The 22,155-nt window shown below is 51.1% G+C and overlaps 1 protein-coding gene across 1 annotated transcript; it reads right to left on the bottom strand.

The window, feature by feature from the left end:
- Positions 1 to 13,192: 13,192 nt before the first annotated feature.
- On the bottom strand, positions 13,193 to 20,363 carry KRT84 (keratin 84). Its single transcript, XM_075552958.1, has 9 exons — positions 19,851 to 20,363; positions 18,282 to 18,490; positions 17,570 to 17,630; positions 16,995 to 17,090; positions 15,888 to 16,052; positions 15,656 to 15,781; positions 15,043 to 15,263; positions 14,575 to 14,606; positions 13,193 to 13,539 (listed from the first exon to the last, which is right to left on the bottom strand). The coding sequence occupies exons 1-9, from the start codon at positions 20,361 to 20,363 to the stop codon at positions 13,193 to 13,195; spliced, it is 1,770 nt and encodes a 589-aa protein (XP_075409073.1).
- Positions 20,364 to 22,155: the final 1,792 nt, after the last annotated feature.

The following is a 22,155-nucleotide window of genomic DNA, read 5'->3' as shown; positions in this document are numbered from 1 at the left end:
GCCCACAGTAGCTCCTCACCACGAGGAGGCTGGTGATGGCTACCGTGCATTCTTCTGAGCAAGGGAGGGGAGTGGAGGGGAGGGCAGAGAGATCTTGGGCAGCTGGTGGAGAAGGAGCAGGTAGCCTCACCAGCTGGCCTGATTCTGTTCTCCCCTGGGAAGCAGCTGGCATTCAGCAATCCGGCAATGGAGTCAAAGTTGGAAGGCATGGTTCAGATGCCAACTTGCACCCATCCTGACTGCGTGGATTTGGAGACATTCTGGAACATTCTGAGCCCTCTCTCCTTGACTACGGAATGGGAATCTTCGACCCCTCCCAGGATGGCTGCTGGGACTAAGCGGAGTCCCACTCCAGGGAATATTAAGGCAAGACCTTCTTACAACCCATCAAGGTGTGCGCGCGCACACACACACACACACACACACACACACACACACACACACCATGTGCTCTCGGCCAGCAGGGTGTGGGCCTGCTCCTGCCCTGCCCACAGACTTCACTTCCTCTGCCCATTTACGACTCCTTTCATGTGATCTTTAACCAGATTTCACTTGTATAAAAGTTTCGGTGGAGTCTGGGTGTGGGGAGGGGAGGAGGCCATATTGAGAAGCCCAGGGGAGGAATCCCAGCCCCCCATTTCCACAGGGCCTCTGTTAGCCTGGGCCCAGGGCTGAATTCTTGTGCTTTGGACAGGAAGCTCACTACCAACTGCCCGTCTGTTGTTTAGTGAAGGACCCTGGTGTGTTGGGAACCAAGAGGCATTTGGGGGAACCTTTGAAATTGGGAAGAAGGGTGTTGGCTGAGCGTGGGAGGTGGAGAAGGGTGGGTCCTGTGCTTACCCATAAAACCTCACCCCTTTCCCAGCTTCCGTAAGCCTCTGCTCTGCTCCAGCTTCATGAAGAGGAGGAAAGCCATTTTGTTCTGAAGGGATGCCCTGTGTCAGCCTGCAAAATACACACTCCTCCATACACATACAAACATACCCACACCCACACAAACTCACTCACAGGCATGTACATACGCATACATACATACACACATACATCCCATCCAAACCTCTCTCAAATTTGGGCCTCAGTACTGAGGATGGGGATGAGGGAGCCAGGGGGCTCAAGAGAGCTGTGGGCAGCCCCCACTGTTTTCAGAAATAAGAGAGCCTCCAGGGTCAGTAAGACTAGGACAAAGGACACAGACCCCCAGCCCCATGGGACCCTGGGAGTGAGGACGGGCACAGCCCTGCAAGCTCTCGGCTGCTGTGCTGGGTGAAGTAGGCATTGTTGCAGCTGACCAGTCTGAGCCCAGTGCCATGAGGGCAGCGCAGTGTGACTGCCCGGCGTCAGGGAAGCTGAGCCGAGGGCAAGGAGGGGAGGGAGACTCAGTCCTCACAGGGCTGCTCCCCGGGCATCGGGGCCACTGAGAAACTCAACTCACAGGCCGGGCTGGGCCTTTGCTGGTTATTCCAGCGGCCGGGTCGAGAACCTAATGATGGTCACTGCCGGCCTCTGTTCACCAGACATCCTTCTTCCCTGTCTCCTCATTTTCTGCCCATGTGTGCCCCCCATTTTTGTGAGAAAGTTTGGCTATCTTTCGTCTTTGAAGATTGTAACCAAGGAAACTTGAAGGAGTTGTTCCACTCAGTAATGCAGCGGTTGCAGTCAACTCTGTGACTGCATGTGTGTGTTCATGTGTGTGCGTGTGTGCATGAGTGTGTGTGTGTGTGTGTGTGTGTGAGAGAGAGAGAGAGCGAGAGAGAGAGAGAGAGAGATATCCAGGAAGACAGCACAGGAATGGGCTTCATCTTGTGTTGTTGGAGACATCGGGGTCCGATGAGCTGGAGGGGGTGTGTATGCTTGTTATTGGTTTCCATCACACCCTCTCTCCATCCGTAAGCCGTCTCTTTGGTGACACCTTTGTCTGGAATGTTCCAGAACAGCTGCCTCTTCCAGGAAGCCTTTGTGAACTAATCAGATGTAGGCTGTGATTTTCTCCTCCTCCCTGCCCCAGTAGGCAGCTCATAAAATGCTCTCTCTGGGGTTCCTCAGGTAACTCCTATTACCTGCGCCCACACCCTGTTATCCAGGTACACTCAGCCATCACCCATTTTGGTTCTGTCTTGTGGCCCCACATCTTCTGAAGGCCACACCCACTGTTGGGAGTCCACTCAAGAATCCACGTCCCTCCCACAATTCAAAATGCTCTGAGTGGTCACTTCTTCCAGGAGGTCTTCACAGGCTAGTTGGGTGAGAAAGTTTCTCTATCCCACCCCGAAGTCCCAGGCAACTGCTCAGGCTTCCAGCACATTTCCTGGCATGGCCGCAGGGACCTCCTTGCTCATGTCTCAGACCCACCTGCTGATGGTCCCATGACTTCCTGCCTTTTCCGCTAAGCTGGGATCTCAGTGCAGTGCAAGCTTTCCCCATGCCTGGGTCTCACAATCACCCTTCCCTGCCACTGTTTCCACTGGAGTTCCAACCCCCTGAAGTCCAGGAAGACTTGCTGTATTTGTTAGGAGAGGATAGAGAAGTTCTTCTCTGGCCCTTCCTGACTTCTGCTACTTAAAGAGACCAGGTGATGACCATCTCAGTTTTGTATTTGCCTAGGTTCTTAGGGACCTTCTTTCTGTCCTTCCTAGCTCACTCGCTGGTTCTCCTGAGTCAACCATGACCAGCTTCCAGGGGTAGACTTGTCCTGGGCAGGGCCTTGGCCTGGCTAACACAGCCGATTCAGTGGACACTGCCCTCCAACTCAGTGGATCATCCACACTTCTCCCACACATCCAAACCTATGCCACATTCTGATGCTGGAGAGGTGCTCTCATGCGCTCTACTAGGCCTCAATGCTTCCTCCCCACCCCACTATCATGATCCCAATTCTAACATGCAAATCTGGTTGACCAGAGGATGGACACCAGTACAGATAGGAACTGGAAACACAGGGAATCCAGGGTGGATGATCCCTTCAGGACCAGTGGTGTGAGTGGCCATACTGGGAGGGTGGAGGAAGGGTGGGATGGAAAGGGGGAACCGATTACAAGGATCTACATGTGACCTCCTCCCTGGGAGACGGACAACAGAAAAGGGGGTGACACTTCCTGTGGCTTTTGTAAAACTGGGGGTATGATTCTGTGACGCTATATGAGAGGACCAAGGGTTTGGATAATAGGGAGGAGCTGGATAAAGCCATCATCCCCTCCCCAGGGGGCTGGGCCCCTCATCCGGCTGGTAAGTCTGCTCCCTCCCCTGTCCTACCTTGCCTCTCAAGACATTCTCACCAAAAATATCACTCGCCTCCCCAACCCTGCCCTCCTGTAGACAGCTTCTGTGTGGCTTTGTTGTTTCCCATGGTAATTTGGGGGGAAGACACTCAGTCAACACTTATTAGTTTGTGGTACTGTGTGGCTTGTAGGTTGCTGGGATGCTGGGAGTTATGCCGCTAGGATGGCCAGGTTTCAGCAGAGCTTCCAGACCAAGACAGACTAGAAAGACAGGCCTGATGGTTGGTTTCTGGAACGCACTCTGTGAAAACATCGTGGATCACAGAAAGTTGTCTGAACCTTGGGCCTGCTTCCTTCATCCACGCCATCGAGGGGACTGACCATGGCAAAGGTGGCGGGGTAAACCAGAGGGTCATTGAAAACAAGGGGACCCATCAGTGAGAGGCCACCACAGCGTACTAATGACCGGGAAGAGGGCATGGGAGCAGCCACCGTTGTTCTCTTACTTACATGAGATTGCCATGGACTTGATGGCAATTGATGACAGTCAGGACGTTGATGCGTTCATTTATTTTCATTTCAGCAGGGGACCCATTCCCTAACCCTAGAAGGAAGACGGTGACATGGAGCCATGTCTTATTACTGTAGCTATGTTTTGTTGTAAAAAGAGATATGAGGGAGATAGGGTCTCCCGGCTGTTCCTCCACTTTCATGAGGTTGGATCCAGTCCTTCCTCCATCAAACCTCCCAGCACCCCGCCCCGCCCCCCATTCGCACTTAGAGTCAAAGAACAAGGCCTCCCTCACAACCTGTGCTCATCGTCCTGGCCTCCTCTCCCACCTCAGCTCCTCCCTCTGGTCTCCGTACCCCACCCTCCCTTTGCACTCGCTCTTCCTTCTGCTGGGAAGGCTCTGCCCTCATGGACTTGACCTGCGTCATCACCTCCTGTGTTGGGAGAGAGACCTTCGCTCAAAGACGCCTCCCAGATCCTTCTTTGGAAAATGGCACCCTGCTCCCTCCTGCCCTAGACTTACCTGGCTGGCTGGCTAATCTCACTCCGCTCTGCTTTTCGTTACACCCGCTGCCTGTCTTCTGACACGCCGGTTCGCTGCCCTCTAGTCGTCTGCTCGCAGGGCCACCCCCCCCCCCGACACACGCACACACATACACCACAGAACAGAACGTTGCCCCTCTCCATGCCATTGTCACACCGTCTTGTTGACGGTCTTCTTTTGGTGCCGACCCTCTGTTTTCCCGGAAACGCTGTCCTTCTCCAGGGAGTGGTCTCTCCTGATACCACGGGGCATTCTGGTTGTGGTTCATCCAGGACAGATCGTTTGCTCAGCCAGCCCACTCAGTGCTCCTCGCCCACACCATAGGTCACAGGCACCCATTCCTCTTCCACATCCCCTTACTCACGAGCCAGCTTTTGCATATTCACAGGAAGCCCGGAGAGCACCCTGGCTTGGGTGGATCCATCATCTCTTATTTATTATAATTACTAATTAATGTTTGCCTACCCCCAAGTACCCCAGACATTTTCGGGGTGTGTGTGTCTGTGTGTGTGTGTGTCTGTCTGTCTGTCTGTCTGTCGGGTTTTTTTCATTGACGGATTCCCCACCATGCTGGGAATACGTGTAGCAAGTGCATGGATACATGAACAGGCAGTTTTAAATATCGGGTGTCTGGAAGAAAATGCCACTCGGTAAGAAGCCTTGGGCCATTGAATCCCAAGGAGCACCCCCAGTCTGAGATCTGTGAACCCAGATCCCTCCGTGCAAGCCTGCTGCTTCCAGGCTGTGGTTTCCGGTGTGCCGGGGGGTTGCGAACACGCACTAGCACAAGGTGGGTACAACAGCGCTAGGCTGGGCTCCTGGGGCAGGTGGTGGACTTCTTTCTTTAACAGTTTTATTGGAAATTAATTCACATATCATCCAGTTCGAGCTCAGTTGCCTCCAGAAGAGTCGTACAATCATCAGGACAGTCAAGTTGGAGAACATCTCCTTCGTTCTTGGACTTGGCGGGGTTCCTTTTGAAAGGTGCTATTGATTGTTGACATGTTGGTGTCCCACATCCGATTGCAGAGGAAACATTAGTTTTAAAAGACTCTCCCGTGGTTCTCAACCTGTGGGTTTCGACCCCTTTGGGGTTCACAGAGCTCACCTGATTCATAACAGTAGCAAAATTACAGTGATGAAGTAGCAACAAAAACAATTTTATAGTTGGGGGTTACCACATGAGGAACTGCATGAAAGGGTCTTGGCATTAGGAAGGTTGAGAACCGTTTCCCTTCTCACCTATTGCTGGTAAAGCAAGTCTGAAGCTGCCTGCCAGCAGAGGGCAGCAAACTCCCACCCTTGGCTGTCTCAGGTGCGTTAGTGCAGGCTCAGGAGGGGTGTGGCTCCCGTCTCCGGTGCGTTGGCCCTGGAAAAGAGCTTTCCATCACTCTGCTTTCATCTCTGCTTGGCCCTGGGGTGGCTGGGCCGCGTACCGCAGCTATGCTTCTTCGTAATAAACAGGGAAAGAAGAGTCATCGCAGACCAAGCAACAGCAACCATTTCTCTGCACCCACTCACTGGGCGCTAGGCTAAGCACGTTAGCGAAGTCACGGAGGTGTTTGGGTACTTTACGGGCAGGCGTGAGGCTTGCTGAGACTCACAGGCAGAACAGAACAAGGGTGAAGGACAACGATGGTGGAGTGTGACTCTATAGCCAATTATTCCATCCCATCTGTGCCTTGCTCCTGCCATCTGACCAATGGAATGCAATAGGTGACTACAATTTGAGAAGGAACCCTAGTGGCATGTTGGGCTGCTCACTGCAAGGTCAGCAGTTCAAAACCATCAGCTGCTCCTTGGGAGAAAGATGAGGCTCTCTGCTCCTATAAAGATTTCCGACCTCGGAAAGCCAGAGAGGCGGTTCTAGGCACGTGGCCCGTGATCTCCAGAGATAATTGTCCTGAATGTGCTTTGTCATCCCAAATTCTTCTTAAAAAAAATTTAAGTGCTATTGGTGCATAATTCGCATCTCATGCAATTCAATAGTTTACACATGTGTTTAGAAGTTGTGTAATAATCACCATGATCAATTTTAGAAATTTCTTCTTTCCTGTACTCCTGATTACGAGCTCTCCATGACCACCCCATCCCCCATCATAACTCCAAGCAATGATTAAGCTAGTTACAGCCTCTATAGATTTACCTGTCCCAGGTTTAATATAATGAAAAAATGTACAAAAACAAACCAAAATAAGAACACATTAAAAACAAAACCCAACAACCATAAGAGAAGAAAGCAGAGAAAAACCTCAGTGCAAAAGAAAGCAGGAAACAACCCAAACTAGAACAAATTTAAAATGGATCAAAAGGGAGAACAAATAACAAGGTGTTGATTCTAACTTACCTGCATCTACCTCAGTCCACTTTCCGGTGCCCTCTGTGTGATGGCAAAGCTCGTCACAGCCCCGGTCAATCATCAGAGGGCACTCACCTGAGGCTTAATCCACAAAGGGACCCTGCAAATGGATTTTAGGGTTTTGCCATCATCGATAGCCTTCTGCAAACTGGGTGCTCAGAATTTGAACTTATACCATTCCCTCCTCTGGTCTTGGACTTTATTATTAACAGTCCTGTGATCACACACGCTGGTGTGTGCTTCTTCCATGTGGGCTTGGCTAACACCTTACTTAGACGGCTGCTTGTTTTAAGACAAGCCTTTAAGACCTCAGATGCAATTCTTTTCACTAGCCAGTCAGCACTGGATTTCTAATTCTTCTTTTTTAATCATTTTATTGGGGCCTCATACAACTCTAATCATAATCCATGCATACATCCATTGTGTCAAGTACATTTGTGCATTTGTTGTCATCATCATTCTCAAAACGTTTTCTTTCTACTTGGACCCTTGAGCATCTGATTTCTTAACTACATTTTGCTATAGTACCTGTATCTTCAGTGATCTCTTCATGAGGGCAAGCATCCAGGAGGGCCATTTCATAAGAATGAATTTAATATCCATTCATATATCCATGGTTTGAACATGTGTCTCTGGTCCACTTTCAAGATCCTTTTGTTGGAGAGCATTGTGAATCATCCGCATGGTCCCCCCAAGTCCTTACTAGGTGGCTGACAATCAACACTGCCAAGGCATTTGGTCAGCAGGGGGAGCATGAGGGACGTGACAACCTTGAAACATGAACTTGAGTGACTAGACTAGTGAGTCTTACTCAGTGCCTGGAATATGATAGCTTGGTTTTTCCTGGGAAGTTCGCAGACATTTCACTCCTTTATGTTCTGGTCATCCCTCTCCTCATTCAATTATTTAAAAAATATTTTTTCAGCTTCCGGGGTACTTGGCAATGCTCTAGCTTCTGAGAATTCAGAGAGGGACCTGAAATGCAAAGTCCCTGTCTGAATGAAGTTTATATTCTAGTGAGCGGTCAGACAGCTAGCAAGAAAACGGACGAGCCAACAAGATAGTACCAGAGCATGAGCACCCATAATATTGACACTTCTTTGCTTCTCTGAAAAAGTTCCTGACCCAAGCCTACCTTTCCATTTAGCTGGTGTCTTGAGCACTAAATAGGAGATATGAAAGTTTTTTCTCTCAGTCTATGACTCATCTTTTTAATAGTGCCTTTTGGGGAGCATAAGTTTTCAATTTGGGTGAAGCTCATTTGTCATTATTAACATATATATATATTGCCTTTGGTGTGATTTCTAAGAAATATTTAACACAAGATGACAAAAATCTTCTCTTGTTTTATTTGGCAAGTTTTATAATTTTAGGCCATATCAAATTTTGAAAACCAAAAGTGTTATTCTTTTCCATCTACCACTTGTCTGTGAGTTCGTTGTACCATGCTGCCTTGTGTGTTGCTGTGATGCTGGAAGCTGTCACTGGTATTTGAAATGCCAGCAGGGTCACCAAAGTGAACAGGTTCCGGCAGAGACTCCAGACTAAGGACAGAGAGGGAATGGACCGGAAGGCGCTGAGTTCCATTCTATACAGGGTCCTGCGAGTGGGAACTGGCTCCACAATACCTGGAAACAGCAGCACCCCCTACAGATGGCTGCACTTTGTTTACAGACATGGCCATGAGAAATTTCAGTGTGTACTTTTGTTTTCTTATAATGTCTTGATCTGGTTTGGGTATCAGGTCATGCTGGTTTCCTGTATGAAACTGGGAAGTTTTCTCTCTTAAATTTCCTGGAAAAGTTAGAGCTATCCAGCTAGGGCTGGCTACATACTTCATGCAGCATAATACAAAATGGAAAGATGAGGCCTTTTGAAAATTCTTAAGAATTTCAAGGCAGCAACCCCAGAGCCTCAACTCAGGCCTTGTTTCTTCTAAGTACAGAGCTCTGTGCAAAATGCTAGGTCCCACACCCATGAAGCTGGCCCTGTTTTCAGTGTGTCCAATTCATCTTGAATGAGCTCCAAGAACGTATGACTTTCAGGAATTTGTTCTTTCATCTAAGTTGTCATGTTGATGGGTATAAAACAGTTTGTAACAGTCGTGTGGTCTCTGTAGGGTCGGTAGAGATGTCTCCTTGTTCATTCCAAATATTGCTAATGGTGGTCTTCCCTGACCTCTCTTCCCCTTTATCGTGTGCTCAGTCGTTTGCCTAGAGATGTGTCCATTTTATCGATCTTCTGAAAAAAGCCAGGTTTTGGTTTTTATTAATTTTCTCTATTATTTCTCGACCTTTCCACATCATTAATCAATGCATGTACCTTTACTCCCTTTCTCTGGCTTACTGGTCTTCCAGTTATTATTTCTCTTTCTGGTTTCTTAAGGGAAAAATTCAGCCAATTGATTTATGACCTTTATTCAATTAAAATCTAAGAATTTGATGCTATACATCTCCCTCGAACAGTGGCTTACCTGCATCCCGTCAATGTTACATGCCTCTGTGGATTCAACCAATCATGGGTTGAAAATATTCAGGAGCAAGGAAACAGTAAGTGGTCAGAGCCATTCCTCAAAGGTTAAGAAGGAATGTAAAGTGCCATTTACATAATATTAAGTATTATAACTTATTTGTAGGTGATTTAAAGTCTATAAAAGGATATGCACAAGTTGTTTGCGCCCCCAATAAAATGATTTTCTTTAAAGCAAAGGATATGCATGGGTTGTATGCAAACACCATGCCATTTCATGCATGGGACTCAAGCTCATTGTGGTATCTTCAGGGTGTCTCAGAGCCACTTCTCTGTGGATACTGAGAGGAGATAACTATTGTATTTTTACTTCATTCAAATAAGAATGTCTTCTAATTTCCCTTGTGACCTCCTCCTTAACCCACTTGCTATTTAATAGGCATGTATTGCTTGATTTCCAAATATCTGTTGGATTTTCCAGATACATCCCTGCTACTGAATTATAATTTAATAGAATTGTGTTCAGAGCACATTTTATATTGGTTCAAGCCTTTATATTTACTAATATCTGATTTATGGCCCACATATCATTTACCTCAGTGAATAGTCTTTACTCACTCTTTTTTTTTTAATAGTATTTTTTTGTTTTGGGGTGTAACATATTAAACATGTCAGTTAAATCAGGTTCATTGATAATTTTATTCAAGTCTTTTATATTCTTACTGACGTGCTGTCTATTTGTTATATCAATTACTGAAAGATAGATGGCTTAAAGTTTCAAGTACGATTGTGGATTCGACAATTTCTCATTCCATTTCTCTCACCATACTGTGTTTCATAAATGTTGAAGCTCTGTTGTTAGATACATAGGTAGATACATCTTCTTGCTGAATTGGCTTGCTTGGTTTTCTATAATTTCTCTCTTCACTGCTGTAACATCCCTTGCTCTGAAATCGATGTCTGATATTAATGTAGTCACCTCAGCTTTCTTTTGGTTATTGTCTCCATATTATGTCTGGTTCCAGCATTTTAGCTCTGACCCACCACCGTCTTTCATATGTGGACCCCATATCTTTGAATAGCTATTACAAAGCTCAATCTGACCATCTCTGTCATTTCATGGATCTGCTTAGATCATGTCTAGTTCATGCAATTGTTTTGTTCTCTAACCCTCCTGTTGTATTGTTTTTCTATTTTTGATTTCTCTGATTTAGGTTTCTTAGTAATGTCTTCCCAAAGTATAATCCAATATCTACTGACAAAGCTAAGGGTTGTGCTGGCTGGCAATGGGAAACTGCAAAGAGAACGTATCCATTTTCACTGAGCAGGCAATGAACTTGGAGTGGAGACAGTAAGCTGATAACTGGCACAGCGCTGAGAAGCCCTGACCGGATAGTGGGTACACGTTAGGCTGCGATTCGCAGTCAGTCGTTGGGAACAACCAGCTGCTTTGGGAGAAATTGGAGCTTTCTTTCCCCGTCTAGAGTTCCTGTCTCGGAAACTCACAGGGGGGCGGCTCTACCCTAGTCTAGGGGGTCATTATGTGTGGGTGTTGACACGATGGCACTCGGTTTGGTTTTGGGTTTGGCACAGCATAAATGTAGATAGGACTGAAGAGAGTCACAATACCAGATGGGGTGACCTTGATGTTGCTGCTGTCTGAAGGGCATGTGTGCCTTTTTTCATGGGAGGTGAGATACCTGAAGCTGTGAACAAAGCCACCTAAAGGTTCCGAGGGTGCTGGTTGAGGTCTGGCAAAGCAAAGCATGTCCAGGTGAAAGATGTTCTTCTTGCCCTCAAAGAACAGTGGCGCTACTGACATAAGGCAGACCAGCCAACAATTCCTATTGGCATTGTGCATCCTCATGGGTCTAGCTGCGGTCATGACGAGGCCTTGGCTGATTTCTGTCTCAACATTGTGCTGTGTCCCATATTCTCTGCTGTGGTTATGCTCAACTCCAAGCAGAGAATCTCTTGCCACACTCTCCTGAATCTCTTATTTTTGCATATGTTGTCGTCTCTGCTTAGGATACCTCCCCTTCTTAGTAAAGCCGGCTTACCATCTTTCAGGTTCCATCCTCCAGGAAGATTTCGATGATGCCCTAAGTCTGGGTTGGGCTTCTCTTCTTTCCGTGGTAGCACTGCTTCTCCCAGGAACAGAGCACTCAGCAGAGGGAGTCGCCATTGCCCGCGTCCCAGTCTGCCTGTTAGTCTGTGCTTGCTCTTTGCGGGAAAGAATCAAATCTTCTCCACGAGTGTTTCCCCCCAGAACCGTGCCTGCTGTGCACTAGGCGCTTATCCAATGTTTCCTGAATGACTGAAAAAACAATGAGACGTTGGAAGTGGGGTGCATGCAGGGAACGACAGGGGGTGACACAGGAGTAGACCACTCACACGGGGCTGGCATGTCATCTGAAGGCGTTTGGGCCATTTCTGGGGACAGTAGAGTTGTATGGTCGGTGTTCTGGGTGAGAAAGATGGGTCTGGCAGCACGGCAGCCCCATGCGTTAGAGCAGAATAGAGCTCCGTAAGGTTTGCTGGGTTATAATCTTTAGGGGAGCAGATTATCAGAAAGCTTTTCCACTGTTGGTTGGGTTTGAGCACAAAGCACTCAAGTCCAAACTGTGCCACCCAGGGACCCTCGGCAGGGTGGTGAGCTAATGGGATGGGGATAAGAGTGGGGAGGAAAAGCTAGATGGTCCCTGAGGATCCTAGAGGAGCTGGACGGGGTGGGCTCGGGGAACAGGTGGTTGGTTTGCCTTGCTTGGGAAAAGGATGCCTCTGCGTGTGGGGCATACCTGGAGAGAAAAAGGTCACTTGGCCCTCGCTTTGAGAAGTGTGCTGTGTGTTCTATTTACCCTGCTAGACTATGAGCATTCTTAGGAGAGGACGCAATGTCACGTTCTTTGATGTCTCTCCCAGGACACCAGACTCCACCCTAGACAAGGCCCTCAGTAGGGTGGGCTCATTGGCTGGAGTTTAGGTGATAACCTTCCCCGATTTCAGTGTGTCCCAGAAAGAGAGGCCTCAGTCTTTGTGAAGAAGCTCAACAAGTTTATTGAAAACCCCAAAACACAAAGAGGAGTATAAACAGCTGCCCATCCTCACCCCCAGCCCTCTCTGGAGCTTGCAAGATGCAAACCTCCCTGCACTGGAGAGAGCTGGGCATCACACCACAATGGGGCAGGGGCACTTGGGTGCTGCAGAGCCCACCTCTCCACCTGTGCCCCACCCACCTATGAAATTAAACCAATGCCCCAGGGAGAGAAAAAGCCAGCCCAGGTGCCACTGGGAGAAGAACTATCTCAGGAGATTTGGGCCTCCTTTGGGCCATCCACCAAAGGACTTTGATATCCATGGGTATCATGATGAGAAGGAGAGAGCCGGAGAAAGGAAGAGGGAGGAAACAGAGGATGGTGGCATAGCAATGCTTGTGTTTGGACAGACAACCTTCCATTCTCCAATTCAGTCCAAAACCAGAGGATGATGATGATGATGGTGATGATGATGGTGATGATGGTGATGATGGTGATGGTGATGGTGGTGATGATGGTGATGGTGGTGATGGTGGTGATGGTGATGGTGGTGATGGTGATGGTGGTGATGGTGATGGTGGTGATGGTGGTGATGGTGATGGTGGTGATGGTGGTGATGATAGTGATGATGGTGATGGTGATGGTGGTGATGGTGATGGTGGTGATGGTGGTGATGGTGATGGTGGTGATGGTGGTGATGGTGATGATGGTGGTAATGGTGGTGGTGGTGATGGTGATGGTGATGATGATGATAAGGATGCCCAAACACATTCTTTTCAACTTTGAACTGTTCCTTTTCTCTCCTTTAGACCGAGTTTTGTAATTCTACTGTCTACTATGTTTGCATCTCTGGACATTGTTCTATTGACTGATGAATTACCAAGGGAAGGGAATGGGGAGTCAGGGGATGCTGGTGGAGTATCTACCAGTGGCTGATTGGCAGCTTCCTGGAAGGAGGAGTGGTTGGAGACCCCGCAGCCTGAGTCCCTGCACCTTGGGGGTCAGGGGCAGGTAGAGGTGAGTGGTTCTTCTCTGCAGTGGCTGGGTAGGGCTTGGCTCTCAGTACTTGGTCCGGCGGGAAGTGGTGGTGGAGACAAAGCGGACACTGGAGCCATGGCTTCCTCGGCCTCCGCTGCAGCTGCTGAAGCCTCCCTCGGTGGACAGGGGGCATGGGATGCTAGGGATGCAAGCCTCACCCACTAGCACAGAGCCTGCCCTGGTGCCTGTGCCCAGCAGGTCACCTCCAGACATGGCCAACCGGGCACCTCCCAAGCTTGAGCCGCAGGCACTGCCTGAAGTCAGGATCCTGCTTCCACTGGAGAAGGCCACCCCTCCTCGGGAGAAGCAGGAGCTTGAGCCAAAGGGCTCATTGCCACACACCACGCCGCCCCGGGAGCTGCTCACAGCTGTGGGAGGAAGAAGCTGTCAGAGAGCTTGCCCATCTCAGGGTGTTGCCCGGGACCCAGCTGGAACTGCACCTGGTCTAGGGGTGAAGGTGGGGGTCTGGTGTCTGGGAAAGGCAACCTGGGATTCTGGCCAGAAGTGGCCTGCATAGAAGCGGGCGGCCCCTATTGTCTACAATGCCAATACCCATGTTTCCCTTTCGGTCAATGGCTGTGACTTCACTGCGTCCAAACACTGAGATTGAAATGAGGACTTTATGGAGTGCCCAGATGTGTGCATGTATTCATTTATACGTTGACCGCCCATTACCTACTCATAGAGTCAAAACAAACCATCAACTTAGGAGCCCGGGCTACACAGTGGTTACACATTGGGCTATCTGTTCACCACAAGGCCTCCCTCGCTCACTGCTATCACGTCAGTGCTGACTTATAGCGACCCTGATGGGTTTCCAAGGCTGTAACTGTTTATGGGCGTAGAAAGCCCAGTCTGGTGGTTTCAAACTGCTGACCATGTGGATCACAGCCCAATTTATAACCTCTATACCATCAGCAGTTTGAAACCACCAGTGCCGCCTCGGGAGAAAGATGTGGCTTTCTACTCCCATAAGAAGCTACCGTCCCAGAGACCCATGGGAGCAGTTCTGCCTTGTCCCATGGGGTCGCTCTGAGTGGGGATGGAGGCGGTGGCAGTGAGTTTGGTTTGGGTTTAGGTGGAACCTAAATTGAGGAGCCCTTGTGGCGAGAGAGTTCTCTGTCACTGGCTTTCCCATTCCTGCCTCGGCCTTGGCCTTGGCCCTCAAAGGACAAGGCCATGGTCCTGAAGACCTTTGCGAATGTTGCCCTCTGGGGAAGGCTGGCTCTTGGCAGACCTCTGGACTTGCCCAAGGATGCGCTCCCAGGCCATGGTCCCTCCTCCCCTGACTCAGGTCCCGCTCTGCCGTCCTCCAGGCAGGCCCCTGACCCCATTAAGCTTAAGCCTGAGCTTAAAGATCATTTGGAAAGAAAGGGACCAGGGGAAAGAGTTAAGTTTCTTACATATGTTCACTGCTCCAACACCTTCACAGAGCCTGGGGAGAGAAAGAGACAAGTCAGATCCCCCCAAACCTACTTGCTGTACAAAGGACTCTCCTGGCTGAGGGGTCAAGTGCATCCAGGCTTTGAAAAATTACATGGGCCTTGACGCCCAAACTACTGGATCAAAATATCTGAGGAAATGTGTTTCTAAACAAATCAGCGAAGCAAGCAAGCACCCCGTGGTTCTGCGGCATTGGGAGTGGGGGTGGGGGCACAACTCTGGAGCCTTCTTGTGAGTCTTCCTCAAGGCCTTCTCAAATGGATGCTGCATGAAAAGTCTCAGCACCTCTCAAGACTGTCCTTTCAGGGCTTCTCCACCAGGCTCCCTCCACCCCTCACCCCCTACCCCAGGCTCGCCCACTCCCTTGGCCAGGCTTTCCAGATGCAGAGCCCTGCCTCAGCCCCTCCGGCTGCACTGGGAACACTCGCCTGTGCTCCTCGCCCTCCAGCAGCTGCCTGTAGGTGGCGATCTCGATGTCCAGGCCCAGCTTGACGTTCATGAGCTCCTGGTACTCACGCAGCTGCCGCGCCATGTCCTGCTTGGCCTGCTGCAGGGCGGCCTCCAGCCCGGCCAGCTTGCACTTGGCGTCACTGAGGGCCGCCTCGCCCTGCTGCTCGGCCTCGGCCACGGCAGCCTCCAGCTTAGCACGCTGCAGGGGGTGCAGATTGTAGGTGAGCTTTGGCTGGAGCCAGGGGGATCACTAGTAGGGCGGTGGGATCCCTGCTCCCTGCTGGTGCCCAGTTGGTCAAGGAGCTTCTTGGGGTCACCTTCCCACAGATCGGTGACTCCGTTGGGATGTCATCAATGGGCACGCAGTTTGCCTCTCCTCCCATGCTGTCTGTCTTGCTTCAAGGCCCATGGGGCCCAAAGTGAACCTGGTTTTCCTGCCTCACTTTTCATACGCCAGGCTCCTCCTTCCTGCTACCTTTCCTCCTCCAGGAAGTCTTATGGGACTAATTTCCCCCACCCCTCTATTTTTGGGTCTTGACTCTACGGCATCAGACTTGGGGCCTGCCCCTACCCGCCAGCTCCTCTCCCCACCTGAGCCTTGGCATGCTCAATCTCAGTCTTCAGCCTCTGGATGAGCCGCGTCAGCTCGTTGATCTCATCCCGTGTGCTGCGTAGGTTGTCACAGTGCTGGCCCGCTGTCACCCGCATCTCTTCATACTGGGGGTGGCGGGGTACCGCGAGTACAAGGTCAGGTCACGAACACAGGCACCACGAAGTGAGGGACCCCACAAGCCTGCAACCCGTCCCAAGCCACCCTGCCCACCTTGGTCTGGTACCAGGCCTCCGCGTCGGCCCGGCTGCGCTTGGCTATCTCCTCATACTGGGCCTTGATGTCAGCAATGATCCCGTTGAGGTCCAGGTCCCTGCTGTTGTCCATCTTCACGATGACGGATGTCTCTGAGATGTGGGACTGCAGCAGCCGGATCTCCTGTGTGGGAGGCACAGACGGACAGGAGGGCGCAGAGCCCTGTTCAGGGACCTGGTCTGGGCCTCGGGTGTCCAGGCTGCAAACTGTCAGAGGCAGAGCAAATGGCAGCCGGCTCTTGCTCTTGGATTTAGAGCAGAGCAGGGCAGCAGACAAGCTAAAGAGAGGGCTGGGCAAAGGAACATCTGAGAGCCATTTCGCTTTGGCTTTCGGGTGCTTCTGGTACATGTGGAAAGCACCCTTTACCACCCCCACCTCATACTTACCCGACACGGCCTAGGCCAGTATTGAGAGGACGGGGCCCCAGGAACTGGGTGGAGGGGAGAGGAAGTCATGCAGGGAGGTGAACTTTTATCTGGATCTTATTCACAAAGTGGCTGTGCTGGCCATGGATTGTAGCGATCAGATGGTATTATAGGGCTTCCGGGTCTAGCAATTCCTATATCCCGAGTCCTTCATACAGTCAGAAGCCTGGGAAGTGGCTGACAAGGTGTGGGTGTTTCCTCCAGCCCTTCCTCTCAGCCCTAGGAATTCAGCTCTGGCTGGGTCCATAGCACACGGACCACTCAATAGCAAAATGCATCAAGCCATTTGGCTCATCAGACCAGACCCATCCTGTTTCTTAGATCTCCTGGCATATTGGTTTTCCGGAGCGTTCAGTTGGCACACGGGAGCTTTGGCTCCCAGATCCCAGCCTTTGGATTGGCCAGCAGAGATTTGGATCCTACAAACCCAAGGAGCTTATTGAAAGATCTGCCTCCAGGGACGGAGAAGTCTACTCACCGTGCCCTCTCGATAACACCCATCGAGAGAGCTCATCGGCACGAGTGGGAGAAAAGATGCTCATGCCGTTTGTTTGAAAACATGCCATTCCAGACCGAGCCTTTCCGAGGTTCGAGTCAAGCACTGGGCTCCAGGAACGGCCTAAAGAGTGGGAGTCCTCACCTCCATGTACAGGGCTCTCCGGAACTCAATTTCCTGCACAAGAGTATCCATGTTGACCTCTAGGTCAGACTTAGTCAGGAAAGCAGCGTCCACATCCTGCACAAAGGAGAGAAGGAGGCGTCATCTCTGTGGTCGGTTCCACTTCCCTCATTGGCCGGTCGAGAGATGGATGGGAGGGCCGGCCAGTGCCCACAGGGCTTTCAGGATGGGCAGTAAACTCATAGGAGGAAATGGAGCGTGGTGGCTGTTGGGCTTCCGTCTACTAGAATATGGTAATTGGCCCTAAATCCAGCCTTGGTTCTGAGGCTTTTGGGGAGGCGAGGAGCAATCTGGATGATCCAAGACCTTGAAAGGGTCCTCTTTGGGGGGGGGGGGGGGGAGGGTGTCTTAAGCTCTCCAAAATAACTGTGGCCTGATCCAACCTCTGAAGGGAAACTCTTTGACCTGAGGGATCCTCCTCTCCGTATGGGGGGGAATCTCAGATGGCGTCAAGCTGCCGGGCGCTCCCTGGGACACTCGAGAACATTTGCTGGTGTGCAGGAGACCTGTGCGTGGGCCGCTCACTCCCCGCTTACCTTCTTCAGAACCACAAACTCATTTTCAGCACAGGTCCGCAAGCCCACCTCCTCTTCATACCTGGGTGGAGAAGCGGGGAGTCATTGCTCTAAATGAAGAGTGGGTTCCTTCTGACTCCCAAGTGGACCTCTCAAGGCCTCTCAGCTCCAGCCAGAGGGGGCGCTCTCTCCCCCCCCCCTGGAGTTCCTTTCAGGAACCAGTAGCCCGCCGTTTTCCTCAACCCTTTGACTTTCCCAAATTGGGATTTGGCTCAGAAATGCTGGACCCTTGCTATGCTCCTCGGTTTAAAAAAAAAGACTTATTGATCCTTGCCCCGGACCAGGAGGAAAGAAGACTAAATTTAAGGTTGAACCTGATCACTGTTTCCAGACCGGAGACCACCTATGTCTGGCATCAGCTCACATACTCAGATTCCCACAGGTAGAACCATAGCCCCAAACCCAAACCTGTTGCTGTCAGGTCGATGCTGACTCCTAGTAATGGTCCACCTCCCTCAATTCCAAGTCTTCCTATTTCTAAAGAGCAAGTCTGAAGGTGCCAGCCCACTGCATCTTGGAGGTCCCTCTCCCCCACCCCTGCCTGCCCCCAGGCTGGCGAACGGAACCAGCCTTTAACCCTGATCCTCTGAGCCGCTCTCATCTGCCTGTGGACTGCTGCTTTGGGGTCCAGCCCACCCCCCTCCTCGTCGTGTGGCGACAAGACGGCACTCACTTCTTCTTGAAGCCCTCAAGGACATCCTGCAGATGGTTCCTCTCTGCCTCTAGCCGGGCCCGGTCACCGGCTGCGGTGTCCAGCTGCCTCCGAAGGTTGTTGACGTAGCTCTCGAAGAGGGGCTCCAAGTTGCTCCTGGCGCATTTCTGGTCTTGGAGGAAGCTCCACTTGGTCTCTAGGAGCTTATTCTGCTGCTCCAGGAACCGCACCTAAGTCCACAGAAGCAGAGGGATGGCAACTGAGCGCCACTCACACGTCGACCAGTTCTTCCGAGAGCTGGAGATGACTGCCAAGCATGCGGTGAGATTGTCCTTTCCCCGACAGACGCTCAGTCTCCTCTCTCTTGCTGGGCACTAGGAAGGCAAATCTGTAAGCTCCCTCCTCCTACAAGGAGAGGTAGTGTCTGAGTCCAAACATTTGAATCCACACCTTACCCTGCCACCTTCTAGCAAGGCTTAGGTCAATCCATCTAGAAGTTAGAAAGGACTGCTTCTGCTTTGGCCGATGAGTTGCCTGTCTCAGAATGGGATGCCATCCATTTCCACAGAGCAGGAGGGGCAGGGAGGGGTGAGGCTTCAGTATAGAGAGGTAAGAAATGCCAGCGGTGAGAAATGCCAGAGCTGCCTTCCACTGGCTGAGATGTACAGAGCCTTGGGGAAACCTCAAGATTACATGCTCCAAAGCCCTCTGGCGAGAGATGAGAAAACAGGCGCTCACGGATTCATTTCCACTTTCAAATCCAATCGCAGCTCCTTGGAGCCATGCTGAGCGAGGTCACTCCTTCTAGATTATCGCTGTGCCTTCCTCGGCAGTGGCCTGAGGGTCAGGGGTGGCCTGCAGTCTTTTTCCACTAGTTCTCCCCACCGGGGCAGCTGGACCCACGGACAACTATCACTTCATGTGAGTGAGGGGTCATCCTACCAAACTATTTTATTTTTTGGCTTGGGTCCAGTCAACATACTGCATAGACCTAGTGAACCCACTCATTGCCCGAGTTTCACAGATGGGAAGAGTCTGCAAAACTCAAGACTGGGCCTACAGTGTGAGAGACGGAAAATCAAACTAGGAAATAGCCTGAGCTGTAGCGACGTGGGTAAAGGACGTTTCATTATAAGACAATGCAGATGATGACAGAGTACTGTTATACTACATGACCCCGCTCTACTCTCCATTTCCCTAGACCTGTGCCGCTGCTGCCCCTCAGCCTCAGGAGCCCTGAAAGCCTCCGAAAGAGCAGAAGGTTTCCACAGGATAAAACCTCTCCAACTCATTCCAGCAAGGACCTGGCAACAGGCCTAATGTTCCCAGCTTATCTGGGAGACATTTTTAAGTGATCTGATGGGACATGCCAGTGGGCCCAATTGGTCTCCAGAAGACATGAGCCATTGCCCTAGTCTGTCCCGCCAGGCAAGCTTGGCCTTACTCCGTAGCAGGGTGGCCCAGAAAGCGGCTCCCCTTGACCTCTAAAGGATCGGGGTATGGGTTGTCAGCCTTCTTGAGGGAAAGAGGACCACATTGCCTTTCGGCTCCCGTCATTCCCAGACCCAGCTATTCAGCTCCCATCCGTACCTTGTCGATGAAGGAGGCAAACTTGTTGTTGAGCGTCTTGATCTGCTCCTTCTCATCCTTCTTCACCCTCTGGGCATTTGGGTCAATCTCCAAGTTGAGAGGGGTGAGCAGGCTCTGGTTGACAGTCACAGCAGTGATCGACGGGGCCGTGGGGATGCCCAGTCCTCCTGATCGGTAGCCAAAGCCGGGACCACTGAGACCGTAGCCAAGGCCGCCGCCAGCTCCAAACCCCAAGCCGACACCACCGCAGGCACCCAAACCCAGGGCGACCCCACTTCCGACTCCACAGCGGGTGGAAAGAGGACCCCCCACCGCCATGCGGGGTGAGCAGGGTCCGAGGGTGGTGACGCTCCAACTCCCAAAGCCACCCAGGCCCCGGTATCCAGGCCCGTTCCTGCAGGAGCCGGTGCTGGGCCGGAAGCAGTACAGAGGCCGGGGTGTCACTGCTGAGCAGGAGCTGAAGTTGCCCACCCGGTGGAGACCAGAGCTGACACGGTAGGAGCGACAAGACATGCTGGCTTTCTGGGTCGGAGCGAAGGAACAAGTGCAGAGTGGGGCAAGCTGGAGCCAGGAGTCCTTCTGAGGCTAGTGGATTCCTCTTACCCTTTTATGTGTGTGGGGATCCACGGACCGGCCCCATAAAAATGGGAAAAGCCATTTGGAGACATTTATGAGCTTGGGTAGTTAGCAGAAACTCTTCATGCCTGGTAACCTCCTTACGGATGAGCTAATAATCTCAGACACACCTGTTCTCCTCGGGATCAGGCCTATAACACCGACCCTATAAACCATTAACAGCACGTAAACACATCAACATTATAGTCCCATTTGCCCCCCACAAGTCCACCACAATAGCCATTATGAAGACATTCATTTCCTTTGATCAGCAATCCAATAGACCGTTTCACCGTGAGTGTGGCTAACCACCAGAAGGTTAGGATGGCCCCACCTCCAGTGAGAGCTGGTAAAGGTGGCCTCTCCACAGACTCAGCCCCCTAAAGAGACTAGGGGCGGGGTGAGCGGGCACGGAAGAGAGGCAGTGTCTACATGGCTCCAAGTCAGAGGTGATGTGGCAAGATTCACAAGGATGGCATTTCTGTGGATGGAATCAGTAGGAAACCCTATGCTGTGTGTATTGATTCTCCATGATTTGGTTGACTGACCACCCAAGGGCTGAACCTGTAGCAACAACTCGATTGTGCTCGGGTAGACACGTCTCTGATTTGAGATGCTCCGAAGGTTCCGCTTTATAAAGACTCAGTGGCTGCTCCCTCCCAGGTGGTCTGCTTGGTGTGGGAGACACGGAGAAGAGAGGAGAGTTCCTAGCCTCATGATAGCAAAGAATATTTTACCTTGACTTCCACCATTCTACCCTTTTTGTGGTGTGACATAAGACTGAATCTCTGCCTATGATTCAGCCCCATAGCTGCCATATCTGTGTGTGACAGGGAACTAACTACAAAATGCCCCCCAAATGCACTCAGACTCCAAAAGAATCCTTCCTTGAGCTATTGATGAAGTGTGGGTTAGGATGGAGAGGCCCAAGGCATCAGGCACCAGATAGAAGATGAAACATTCTAAGTAACTAGATGTGGTTGTCATATAGGGCCCAGAGACAAGTTTGTGCTTCCTCTTTCTCTGCCTGTCCTATGCTGGGGGGTGCGGTGGGGAGAAGAGAGACTCCCATGACTGGAAGTCTGAGATTCTGCTTGGAAAGGGATGCGCGCTTTTGTCTTCAGCTACCCAGTTTGGTTCCGCCCTGTTTCCCCTAGATCCAGCTAGCAGGTTGCCTGTGTAAGACGGACAAGAAACGGAACAAGAACACGAGGATCCCTTGTCAAGGTCACCAGCGTGACCTTCAGGTCGCTCAACCCAGCCATCTGTTCTCAGTCCCCATGTAATTGCACTTCTCTGAAGCAGCGCACTTGAGCATACCCTCCTCCCGCCAGTCGTGTCCTTTTCTTGGGTTCCGGCTCACGGCGCTCACCTGATTTTCTTCCCATGGTCCTGACTGCTTCTTTCCTTGCCCTCTTAGCCAGCCCTCCCGCATCTCCTTCAACCCCTAGGCACCCAAGTGTCCCTGGGCCGTGTCTCACCCTTATCTACACTCATTCCCTGGGTGATGTCACTGTAGCTCATGACTCTGTAGAGTCTCTGCCCAAACATCCCGTTTCGCAGCACGAACACCTGTGCCTCCCCCACACGTGCTCGACTCCACGTCTCTCCTTGACCGCTAAGCAGGCCTCTCAAACTCACTACATGCCCAAGACGGTGCTCCTGGCGGATAGTCCTCAGGCCAGTCTCC

This window comes from Tenrec ecaudatus, chromosome 6, assembly GCF_050624435.1.
Source record: "Tenrec ecaudatus isolate mTenEca1 chromosome 6, mTenEca1.hap1, whole genome shotgun sequence".
Lineage (NCBI taxonomy): Eukaryota > Metazoa > Chordata > Mammalia > Afrosoricida > Tenrecidae > Tenrec > Tenrec ecaudatus.
This window is presented reverse-complemented; position numbering and strand designations above follow the sequence as displayed.